Source organism: Myotis myotis, unplaced genomic scaffold, assembly GCF_014108235.1.
Source record: "Myotis myotis isolate mMyoMyo1 unplaced genomic scaffold, mMyoMyo1.p scaffold_m19_p_19, whole genome shotgun sequence".
NCBI lineage: Eukaryota > Metazoa > Chordata > Mammalia > Chiroptera > Vespertilionidae > Myotis > Myotis myotis.
Window position 1 is genome coordinate 18,130,421 of NW_023416323.1, and position 12,459 is coordinate 18,142,879.

Here is a 12,459-nt window from a genome sequence, read left to right on the forward strand (position 1 = left end):
CATAATCCTATATAATAAAAGGCTAACATGCTAATTGTCCCCCCAACCGGGAGTTCGACCAGGAGGCAGGGCCGGCTGGCCAACTGCCCATGGCCCTTTCCCCCAGCCGGCCCAGCCTGATTGCCTCGATTGGGGCCGGCCAGCTAGACTCCACCCATGCACGAATTCGTGCACCAGGCCTCTAGTTTCCCATAAAATGGATCATGTCTGTGACAGTTTTATTCAAAACTATACTAAAATGGACATAAAAAGTAAAAAAAAAAAAAAAAATTACTCTGCTGTGGTTCAGTGGTTAGAGTGCTGGCCCAGGCAACAAAGGGTCACGGGTTCGGTTTCCAGTCAAGGGCGTGTACCTCAGTCACAGGCTCGATTCCCAGCCCGGTTGGGGTGCGTGTGGGAGGCAAATAATCAACATGTCTTTCTAACATCCATGTTTCTCTCTCTTCCCCCCTCCCTCCCTTCCACTCTCTCTAAAAACATCAATGGAAAGAAAATTTAACTAAAACTAGAACTGACCTTAACATAACTATTAAAATAATCCCCTCCCCTGTTCAGTACCTGGATCCAAGCCTCATAGATAAATTCTATTTTCGAATAGAAAAGTAATTCTGTTCGAGAAACTGTTCAAAGCCACCTACAGTTCATTTCCAAACTATCCTCGATTCTCAAGTCCCAATAGAGAGAAATAAACGTCCAGCTGGTGACAGGATCCAGCCATGTGATAGAATAATGCCTCATGGGGGGCTTACCAGAGGAAGCTGAGGGCTGTTCGATAGGAGAGCAGCTAATAATAGAATCCACCCCATCAATAGCTTGAGAAAACGCACACCATCATTTTTAAAAGACAAAAAAGGCATTTCAGAAAATTCACTACCACCTCCAAAGACGGAATTTAACGAAGGGAACGCAGAAATAATTTTTGAGCAGGCTGAGGGGATCCTAGAATAAGAGCTGGCATTAATATAATAATTAGTGGCAAAACACTAGAGAGATGCACTTGGAAATCAGAAGCAAAACGAGGATCACTGATGTAGCACCATTAGGACGTTTTAAGATTTGGGGCAAATGCCAGAGGACTCACAGAGACACAAGGAACACCTCAGAAACGAGGGGCCCGCGGCTCACAGCGGGTGCTCCCACTGCACAGCGACAAAAGCCACCGAGGCAGCTAACACCCATGGGTGCGTTTGAAATAATGAGCTGCATTTCTACGCACACATCGGTTAGAAAATACGCAAGAAAAAGCAATGCCAGTCACCACGGCAACAACCCGCTGTCACCGCCACCCGAGACGTCCCAGGGCTGCACTGAACGAGTGCGTGGTGTCTGAGAGTGCGATCCCCACACCGGTCCCCTGGACGCGGAAACCTCTTCTGGGCGGAGGCCGAGGTCACAGCGCTGAAGTTATGACCGAAGACCAAGCAGCAGCTGTGAATGTTATAAACGGCTCTCGGCAACGGTGCTGAGAACTGGCCCCTCACACGTGAGAAAGCCGGGGCTCGAGGAGGTGGCTGCAGCCAGGAGTCCCGTGTGGGTGTAGGTGCACCTCACACAGCCTGTTGGGAGCGGGGCTGGGCCGACGCCCTTGTCTGGGTGACTCGGATTCTGGGGTCTGGCCTCTTTCCATGCTCCCTGTAAACCACCGCCCGCCTTGATACTTGCAAATATCACACAGTCTAAAGACAAACAATGAAAAGGAGTCGGCTTTACATGTTATTAAAAGACACTTTAAAACACCAAGACTCAAAACAGCATGACTCTGGGATGTGGGTGGTGGAGGCTCAGGGTGAGGCTTGGCTATTTCGGGCTCCGGGAAGAAAGGGATTCTCTTATCCTCTGCGGAGCCGTCACTGAGCAGCATTTGGAAAATGTACAGAATGGTGCTACCTGTGCCTGGGCCATACAACAGGAGCCTGGTAATAAAAACTAGTCACCTTTGCTCTGTGCCAGGCCCTGTGTTAAGCAATTGGAGACCTTACTTCATGCAGTCCTCATAAAGATCCTACAAAGCGAATGCTCCCATTCCACAGATGGAGAAACTGAGGCTCAGGAAGGAAAGTGACTGGCTCTGGGTCCTTCAGGCAGGCCTGGCTGACTTTATTAGCCTAGCTCCCTGTCCCCACCCAGCAGATGGGGCTGGCCTTTTCTGAGGTCCCATGGGTCGCTGCAAGCCCTTGGTGTCTAGGTGTCCCTCAGGGCCTGGCCTGCTCCACGCTCCCTCCCTGCGTGCCCTGGTCAGTGTACCCAAGCGGCCGCCCCTGCTCCTGGCTGACTAACACTCCAGTCACCCCCGGCAGCCTGAAGTCCCATGCTGTGCTCTATACCTCCTGACAGGTCCCTGACTCAGTTTCCCCTCTCATTGCAGCCAGTAGGTCTGGCTGTCTGGCTACCACTCTGCAGGGTTCACCTCTCTGAGCCTCTGTTTCCATAGCTCTAAAATGAGGGAAGTGAGAGCAGCCACCCATGGGGTTGCTGTGAGGATTAAACTGAGTGTTTAATCCTGGGCATCGTGGGTCCTTAGGAAGTTTCTGCGCCTTTTCTCCGTGGAGGCAGAAAGAACACGCCTACCCGTCCCCTCTGCAAGCCGCCAGCCAGCGGAGGTACAGTCTCAGGCAGGAAATGAAGTTGGGGGGTGGGGGGGGTTCTGAGCTACATGGAGAAGGCGCAGTGAGCCCCAGCCCATACCTGGCCTTATCTCCCTGCCCCCATCCTCCTCCAGGTCATACACGCAGACGAGGAGGCAGGACGAAAGGCAGAGACTTTGGAGCCAATCGGAGACACAGCAGGGTCTGCACTCCTAATGGCCCCTCTGCCCAGCTCACGGCTTCAGGCCTGGGCACGTGTTCTCCCACCAGACACCATCCGATTCCCCGGTCACACGTGAGCCCGCCCTTCCCCTTCCCCTCTCGTGACCCTGCTGCAGAAGGCACAGGCCCGGCAGCCATGATGCTCGTCCACGGGCGAGGGCTGGGCTGCCTGCTGCTCCCTTCCCAGGACCCCATCCGAGGGCCGCGGCCAATGCTGGGAAAGGGTCTCACCCTCCAAACCACATACGAGACACCGGGTGGACAGGGCCATTCACGGAGCCGCTCTACTCACTTCACAGTTCACCTCCGCTCCCGCTAGGAGAGCCAAGCAAAGCCCGCCCAGGGCCAGGCCCACCCAACACTTGTCCTCACAAACCCAGGCACCCGTGGGTGTAGATGCCCCAGAGAACATCTGAAACCACAGCTTGGAACCCCAGGGCCACCCACACCTGCTGACCTTCTTGGTGTAGCCCATGGCCTTCAGGACAGAATGGTTCAAGGTCTCCAGGGAGGCCAAGACGTCCTCATAGTCCCCCATGTGGTCCACAAAGTAATCTGGGGTAGGAGAGAGCAAAGGTCAGGGGTCACAGGAGGATTCTGCCCCTTTCACCAATCCCCCCGTGTCCCCTACTCCCGCTACCCAGTTCCCCTCCCTCCACACCTCTTGGTCCCTGCATTGCCTAACCGGGTACCTACCACACAGCTCCTTGGTGTCCACGTGGCTGCAGAGAGAGAACAGGGGAAGAGGGACTCAGAAGCCGGCCTGTTGGGTCCCATCCTTCTGCCCTCCCTCCACAGTGTGCCCGGCCCATGCAGCTGGTAAAACGCCTGGTGCCTTCCCTCTTCATTCCATGCCCTGGCATCGCAAGCCCCACTTCACAGGTAAGGGTGCAGCAGGTAAATGGCACCAACCCTTCCGAAGGCCCAAGCAGGGCTCCGTCAGCACCTCAGTCTATCTGACCCACTCACCACACCACCCACCCTGCTTCCTCCCCCAAAGTCTGCTGATCACATCATGAGCAGACGGGACCAGGATGGAGCTCAGGAAAAGGGAGGCGAAAGGGAGGAGATGACATTACAGGCTGAGACCAGCTCTCCTGCAACACGCTGCCCTGGGCACTCCTGTCTGCCTGGTCCTGGTCCTGGGCGAGCGTCCGATCCTCACCCAAATCCCAAGCCCCAGGGTCTGCACCCCATTCCTACAGCCTGGATGGGGAAGGGTCCTGCCCTTCCTGGAGGAGGCTGAGCACGAGGGCCAGCCCCACGGGTGCAGGTGCGGGCAGCGAAGCAGCCTGGGAACACAGATGCAACGCAGGAGTGTGCCCGGTGGGCCCCCAGGGACGAGAGTGTCTGTGCAGGTTCGAAACCTTCACTTTCTGGGCCCCAGTTCCTCACTGAGAGGAGGGGCTGGCCTAGAACCTGAATCCTCCCAACCCAGGCTCATCCACACGCCTCCGGGAAAGGCGCCTGAGCACTCCTGCCTGCTGAGGGGACCGGGATGGGGCTCAGCCAAGGCCCAGGCCCAAACCACTAGATCCGGAGTCAGAGGCTGTGCGCGCTGCCCGGGAGGTCCCCTGATTCGCTGTCCTAGTAAAAGTGCTGACAGGTCTCGCAGAAAGGAAGCCAGTTTACTTGTGCTTAAACTAGCATTTCCCCGAGCTTCTGGCCCGGGGGAACTGTTCTGGACAGAAGCCTAGCCAGCACCCCCAGGAGGGAATGCCCACGCTGCCTCTGGGGAGCCCTGGAGAAAACGCCGAAGGTGAGACCTCCCCGCTGGCTCCCCGCTCACGTGCTCTCATGGTTAAATGCACAAAACCTGCACCTCTTCCTCCCCACCCGGCTGGCCCAACACAGAGGCACCCGATGAGAATGCATCGTCAATGGGTCTCAGCCCTGCCAAGCTCCCGGGCCGGGAGGGACCCCTCAGACACCCCTGCCTGATCCAGACACACGCCCTTCTCTGGAGTCTGTGCTAGGAGCCGTTTCCTCCAGGCGCCTTCCCTGGACATGACACCGGCTCCACCTGCCCCGGTGCCGGCCTCTGCCTTCAGGACGCTCAGCCCCAACCCCTGGTCCAGGCCTTCACGGCGCCGGGTCCCCTGCAGATGAGCCTGGGGGCAGCTCCTTGTTTCAACATCTCTGGCCTGTCTCAGGGGACCCCAACTTATCGAACTGCCCCAAGCACCACCCCCCGGAACTCTGGTCCTCTCCCCGGAAGCAGGCCTGAGGAAGGTGACCAGGTGTGGGCTGAATGGGAGCCCAAGGAAAAGGAGAAGGTGGGATTAAGGCTGCGGCTGGCGCAGGGTAAGCAGCATTTGCTCCTGAGTCAGGGATGGGTGGGCCAGGAGGTTCAGATGGATTCTGAGATGTGGGTTAGGGTTATGACTGAGTTGATGAAAGGTTTAATTAGATGAGTCAGAAGTGGGATTCAGGTTAAGAAGTAGAGTTATGGGGCGATGAAGCTCAGGGAATGTAATCAATAATACTGCGATAACGATGCATGGTGCCAGCTGGGTACTGGAAATGTTGGGGTGAACACTTTGTAAAGTATATGATTTCCTAACCACTACGCTGTACACCTGAAACCTAGGCAAACTAATACTGAAAGTAAACTATAACTAAAAGAAATAAAGTGAGGCCCCAGCCTGTTTGGCTCAGTGGATAGAGCATCGGCCTGCAGACTGAAGGGTCCCAGGTTCAATTCTGGCCAAGGGCACATGCCCGGGTTGTGGGCTTGATCCCCAGTAGGGGCTGTGCAGGAGGCAGCTGATCAATGATGTTTCTCTCATCATGTTTCTATCTCTCTCTCTCCCTCTCCCTTCCTCTCTGAAATCAATAAAAATATATTAAAAATTAATAATGAAATAAAGAAACAGAGTTAGGATGAGCATCTGGTTAGAGTTTGGTTTCGGATGGGAGCCGGTGAGAACAAGATGGCAGCGTTGGTGTTGGGTCGGGAAAGAAGCACCAGGTCCGGGCAGAACTGGGCTGAATTAGCAGAAGGTGCTAGAGCCGCCAACTTCCCTTCACCATCCAGAGTGATTTCTGCAAAATCTAGGGTCTCTCTCCGCTTAGCCACATGTGCCAGAAAAGACCAGCCTGCCAAGGGGGCCGCTGACTTCGGACGAAGGAGTTCGGGGACTGCAGGGGTGGGCAGAAGGAAGGGCGCCTCCCAGCCCACGGCGCCGGCTCCAGCGCGGGGACCCCGGGCCCCGCTCACTTGGTGTTGTCGGAGTCGATGGTGTGGAAGAGACCCTCCAGCTCCGTCTCGTTGAGGACGCCATCTGCAAAGAAGAGCTGGAACTCCTCCAAGGACAGCTTCCCATCGTCTGCAAAGGGGGAAGGAGAGCAGCTGGCCTCTGGGCGACAGGACGTCCCCAAATCCAGACAATTCCCAAACCAACAGAGCAGTCCCGTCGGCGAATCCCAATCGGCCAGCGCACGCCAGGTCTCGGGGAACGACTGACTGACTCACGCAGCCAATTCCCGAACCAGAGACCCACACCTACTGGAGATAAACCTCAAACCAACACACACGAGCAGCAGCTCGTCTGCGGGACTCACGCTGCAGGAATTCAACCAACAGCCAGCACCTGCCCCGCCAGGCCCTGGCCTCGCATCGACCTGCCTGACCTCCTGGGCCGGCACTGTTCACAGCCGCTCCACACCTACCACACCTGCAAGAGGGGCCGAGGGCGGCAGTCTGATGGTCTCTCTCTCTCTCTCTCTCCCGTCCAGGTACCCAGATGATATCCCCCCATTTAAATTACCTCCAGCGCCAGCACCCACATCCTGATTGGGGAGAGGAAAGACCCCTCGCCCTGTGCCCCATCCACTCGGCAAGCTTCAGCCCAAACTTTTTAAAGGGCTGATGTGTGACGGTTGCCAACAGTTGGCACAGAGTTCTCTCGGTGCCACAGATGCCGCCTTAAAGATGCCAAACCACGAGGAAAGGAGGTGCCTGGCCTGGGCCCAGCGCTGCCCCGCCCGCCCGCCCTGGGGCCGGGAGCTGTGGCTCTGGGATGTGGAGGGCGTGGGGCTCTGTAAGGGGCACCACAGCTGAGGCATGCCACCTGCCGCCCACCCCCCTCCCTCCCTCTCACCTCTGCTCTCACCCACGGCCCTCTGGCACAGCATCTGGCAGGGAAGCTCTCTGAGCTGGGGGCAGAGGGGCTGCTGAGGGAGGGGCTCACAGCAGACCTGTGACTCCAGGAGAAACAGCCCTCAGTTTCCCCCTCGGCTCCTCCCACCCCGCACACCTGCTGGGAGAACTGAAAGCTGCTCTCCCCCCCCTGCAGCCCGAAACCCCTCAATGAGCCTGCTCTTCTTAAAGGAGCCATGCCTGTGGGCGGCAGTGGAGGTCAGGCAGGACGGCAGGCCCACGGCACGTGCCAGCCTCCAGCCCCCGTGCAGACCCCCTCCCATGGCGTCCAGCCAGGCTGCCTCAAAGCCCAGCGAGCCCACCTGGCACCTGTGGGTGGACTAGGAAGAGATGCCCTTTCCTGGTTGGGGTGAGGGCCTTGCCCAGCGTCAGGGCACAGGGCTGTGACGGATGCAGGCTGGGTCGGAGGCTCCCGATTCCTTAGGCAGTGGCCCTCGTGCAGGGCACAGCTTGCCTACGTGAGCCCAGAGCGAAGTTGTTCTTACATCTTAAAGGCGCTGGAGTGCCCGTCTCTGCTCCCAGCAGCTCTGTGTGGGCTCAACAAGGGCTAAAGGACAAGCTGGGGAGAGGGAGACCCTCACACTTGTCCTCACTTCCCTCCCCGTCATCAAGCTCAGGAGAGAGTAAGGACTAACCTGTGAGCTGTGAGTGCTCGGAGCCTGGGGGTGAGGGCGGGGTCCCGGATGCCTCCGCCATCCAGGCTCAGGGTTCAGTGTCAAAGAGGGAGGATGAGTTTGTAACTTTCAAAACCTAAGAGTCCCCCCAACACTCCCGCTCAGAAGGCCCAGAACCCAGCCACGCACGATACCAGCTGTGAAATAAACTCTAAGCTGCGGGTCTTTGTCATCTGGGCAAGAGGAGACGTTCCCCGACCCATTTGGCAAGATTGGTGATCAAGCCAGCAACCACAGCACAGAATCAGGGCAGACACATGGGGCTCTTACTGCGTAGTCACTCATTCAGTCCTCCCACACCCCATGGCACGGTAGCACCGTCACCCCCATTTCACAGACCTGTAAACCGAGGCACAGAGCCGTTAAAGGGCTTGTCCAGACCCCACAGCTGGGGCTCGAACCCAGGCCATCTGGCTCCTGAGGCCACGCTCTCACCCAACATGGGGCAGGGTCTTGTGGCAAGAGCTCCAGCCACAGGGCGACCTGGACAGGCCGAGGCCAAGTCCGGACTCAGTGGAAGGGAGCTGGGATTGCTTCGTGGTGTCTGCGTGGGCACAGCCGGGGGTCTCCCTGCCTCACCCGCTCCTGCCTGTCAGGTGCCCCGTTGTCTGCACTTGGGAGAGCGGCAGGGGGGCCCAGGCCTCCTGAGCACAAAGGCTCCCAGCTGACATTTATCTCGAAGGCCCCACCACCGCCCTAAGGAACCAGATCAGCCAATGAGGGAAGCACCCTCCCACCAGGCCCCCGCCCATTAGACCAGCGGCCTGGCACCCCCGCCCAGCGGGCATTGGCAGGTGTCTCTCCCAATTAGCAGGAGCTCAGCCTCTAGTCAGTGACCTTTCAAATGCCAGGAGTCTGCATCCCTGCAGAGACACAGTCACCTGCGCCTGCCCTCCGGGCTCCACCCCCAGGCCGCCCCTCGGAGCCCTGCCGTCTCCATCTCTGTGAAGATCTCTGTTCTCAGAGCCAGGACGGCTGGCCCGTGCTCCTGTGATCCGAGGGCCCATCCCTCCCAGCCTCAGCCTGAGCCCACACTCCATCTTCCGCCCCCGCCCCCGGCATCTTATTCCGCTGGGTGCCAGGGGAGGGCCGCGTGCGCCTGTGATCAACAAGTGTGCGCACGAGCCTTTGTGTGTCTCTGGTCTACACCCACACTCACCCTACGTGCACACCGCGCCCATCCCCTGCCCACACGTTTTCAAACTGAGTCCGAACCCATCTGCCGCCCCCCGCCTGCCTCAAGTGAGGACCTGCAGTCTGTCGCTTGCCCTCGCCAAGCCTTGCTACTGTCAGCTGCGGCAAGGGGTACGGTGCTTCCTGTGCCACTAGGAGCAGAGTGAAGACCAAAGGAGGAGGTCCATGAAAGCTCGGTGCCCGGAGGCTCAATGGCGTCGGCAGCCGGCCCCGCAGCGGGCACCTGTGCAGCACAGGAGGGAGCCCAACACCTGTGGACAAACCAAGGCCGTTTCCACGGCGCGCGACGCTCCCCAGCTGTTCAGGGCTCGCTGCTTCCTCAGGGGCAGCCCTCTGCGCTGCGGGCTAGTTTCATCACCCCCACTACAGATGGGGAACCTGAGGCCAGAGAGTTTGGGGGCTGGCCTGAAGTTACAAAGCTGGGAAGTGGCTGAGCCAGGGCTTGCACCCAGGCAGTCTCTGTGACAGAGGAGGGGCCCCGCCCCCTCCCACAGGCTCCGCATCCCACACACCCTAACCCTGGTGACACCCCCACGGCCACTCCGCGGTGGCTGGGAAGACGCAAGGCCCCAAGGGGAGCAGCAGGCTGGGCCTGTACGGGGCCCGCAGGAGAGAAGTTGAGAGCCCACAGCTGTGCTCAGGGGCGGAACCACGGCCTCTGACTGGGAACAAGTAATGGCGAGGAAAGCCCAACTGTGCCTGGAGACCAGGGTGCCACCCACCACGCACGGACGCACGGACAGTCCCACATCCACTGGGAGACCACAGCCAGACACACTGCTACGCCCCAGGGCCGCACAGCCACACTCGCATCCATGAATAGGCCCATCACCTAAATCCACAGGCACTTACCAAGCACCTACTATGTGCTGGGCGCCAGGCCCACGACAGGGACAAGCCTCTAACCCCCTCCTCTAATCTCTAACACTGTTCAGGCCACGATGCCACCGTCATTTCCTGAGCCCCACCGAAGCCCCCCATCTGTTTCCTTTCTCCTTGCTCCAGATGCAATTGCTCTGATGGTCCTTTGGTCCAAGAGGCCTGGGAGGGGCCATCACGCCCAGGGATGGGGTCAAGGGGTGGAGACCCCAGGCACTGACTTCCAGCCAGGCCTGCGCACCACCTCCTCCCACCCCCTCCCCAAGGCCTCAGGTTCCATCCCCAACACCACGGGGGGGGGGGGGGACAGGTCAACTCACAGGGGCAGGGAGAAAGGGGGTGCTGGGACCCAGGCTAGAGCTGCGGCCTTGAACTCCAGCCTACAACGGAGAGGGGCTGGGACTGATGCTCGGGGCCCTGAGGGGCAGGCACATCTGTTCCCACTTCCCCCAGCAGAGACCTCGGCCCTCAATCAGCTTGTTTCAATAAATGAGCAAACACTGAGCACTGCTTAATTTTCCCTAAAACACCTATCCCCACACCGCCCTGCATTTTCCCAATAGCCTAGGCAAGTAGACAGGTAAGTGTTATCACCCCACATTACAGAAGGGAAAGCTGAGGCCTGGAGAGGGACTGTGCCTTGGTAAAGCCATGTAGCGTCGCTGTGGGCCGGAGAACAATGACTGCAGTATTTATAGGAAGTGGTACCGCTCTTTGCCACACCTGCGAGGTTCGGGCCTTGGGGAACGTGGTTATCCTCACACAGGTGGGAGCCTACCAAGCAATCAAGAGGGGAGCGTCAGGCGTTCAATGGCAAAGCAATGTGCTGCTCACACTGTCGGAGAGGCTGGGCTACCCTGGGCAAGTCACTTAACCTCTCTGAGCCACGACAGCGCTGATAGAACACGGGATGCAGCACCCACCGCACCAGGCAGCCGCGGGGAGGAAGTGTGCCCCGGCCTGTGAAGGGCCTAGAGCAGTGGTTCTCAACCTTCTGGCCCTTTAAATACAGTTCCTCATGTTGTGACCCAACCATAAAATTATTTTCGTTGCTACTCCATAACTGTAACGTTGCTACTGTTATGAATTGTAATGTAAATATCTGATATGCAGGATGGTCTTAGGCAACCCCTGTGAAAGGGTCGTTCGACCGCCAAAGGGGTCGCGACCCACAGGTTGAGAACCGCTGGCCTAGCGTGAGGCTGGGGGCTTCCTTACAGCGTGGCCCAGCCCAGCTGTGTAAGGGTTAAAGCACACCAAGCATTTACCACGGGCAGGACACCCTGGCATCAGACATCCCTTCACAGAATCCTCATGGCATCCCCGCTGTGTAGGAACTAGGGCGTCCCGTTGTACAGAAGGGAAACTGAGGCACAGAGCAGGACCAGGATTTGGCCTTCAGATTTCAGAGACCTGTACCCTTAACCTTTAGGTTCAAGGTGGCCCACTCCCCACCCCTGGTCCTTTCCCTTGAGGCGTCAGGACGGAGAGAACCAGGTCCTCACTCAGGGGCAGCACGGGAGGGAAACTCACCATTTTTGTCCGCGCGGCGGAAAATCTGCAGGGAAGAGAGATGGGTTGAGTCAGCCCTGGGCAGAGAGCAGGTGCCCTCCAGCGGCTCCTGAGCTGGAACAGATGTCCCCTCCCCCCGCAGGTGCCCTGGGAAACTGAGCCCCCACTTTCTCCCTCCCCGGGGAGGAGACCCGCCGGCTGGGATCCAGGGTGGGAGAGGAAGGGATGTTACAGGCAGAGGCCCTCCCAGCCACCCTAGCGGAAGCAGCCGCCCACGCTCCCTCTGTGCCGCCAGCCTGCCCACAGCCACGCTGACAGACACATGCACACGCGTGTGGACACTCTGGCTCACACTGTCCACATGCTTGGGGGTGCACTCCCAGCGCCACCGGTCCATGGGGCTTCACCCACTGTCGCACCCTGAGTTGCACACCCCGAATTTGTGTCCCGAGGACACAGCCACAGGCCTTGCAGCCTCAGGGCGCTCCAGGGAGGTTGGGTTAATTCTGAACAGAGGCCTCTGCTAAAGGAACCTCCAGGCTTGGCCACTGGACCAGCCACAGGCAGGAGGGGCCTTTTGGACAGGGGAGCGAGTAGAAGCAGGTTGACAGGAGCTCAGGAAACCAGCTGCCACCTCAGGTAGGAAAAAGGAGGGGCCAGCCCACGCCCCCACCCCCACCCCCAGCCTGAGCTTGGAGACCAGATAACTCCTCCTCCTGGCATTTCGGGGCAGTAGCCCTGCTGATGGAAGGAGGGAGAGGTAGATCAGCACCTCAACCACCCACCTGGTGCGTCCCTGAGATAAAGGACAGAGGCCCCTGCAAGCAATGGGGCGGCACCCATTATCCACCCAAGGCTGTGACACACTGACACAGCAGCTCAGGAGATCAGCCCCTTCCTTAGCTGAACCCCGATGCCAGGGTCCTGGGCAGGAAGGGGAGCACTCTCTGGCGCCCCTCAAAGCCTCAGCCCAGGGCCCACACTCCTGCTCCAAGGCTGGGTTCCACCCTCAGGTGCCAGCCGAGGGCCTGGGTGTTACTGAACCACATGACCACCTGCTGTGGCTCCAGAGTCTGCACGAGCACGGAGCCCCCCCATCTGCTCATCACCCCATTTCACAGATGAGGACACGGAGGCTCAGAGCCCGCAGGCAGTACTCCAGGACCCTGGAGCCCACCCCCTGGACTGTTAGAGGAGAGAATGGGAGGGGTCTGCACCCAGGGTCTGCGCC

At 58.8% G+C, this 12,459-nt stretch overlaps 1 protein-coding gene across 5 annotated transcripts in view; it reads right to left on the reverse strand.

Annotated features, from left to right (window-relative positions):
• NECAB2 (N-terminal EF-hand calcium binding protein 2) overlaps positions 1-12,459 on the reverse strand; it is a 31,447-nt gene that overhangs the window by 17,509 nt on the left and 1,479 nt on the right. For all 5 annotated transcript variants that reach the window (XR_004973589.1, XM_036345493.1, XM_036345490.1 and 2 more), the window contains exons 2-5: positions 11,250-11,274; positions 6,028-6,136; positions 3,504-3,529; positions 3,265-3,362 (exon numbers count right to left, since the gene is read on the reverse strand). Coding sequence is in view for 4 of the 5 variants with exons in the window: in XM_036345493.1 (XP_036201386.1) it covers positions 3,265-3,362; positions 3,504-3,529; positions 6,028-6,136; positions 11,250-11,274 (258 nt within the window). In the remaining variant the exon portion in view is untranslated. The remainder of the gene's footprint in view (positions 1-3,264; positions 3,363-3,503; positions 3,530-6,027; positions 6,137-11,249; positions 11,275-12,459) is intronic.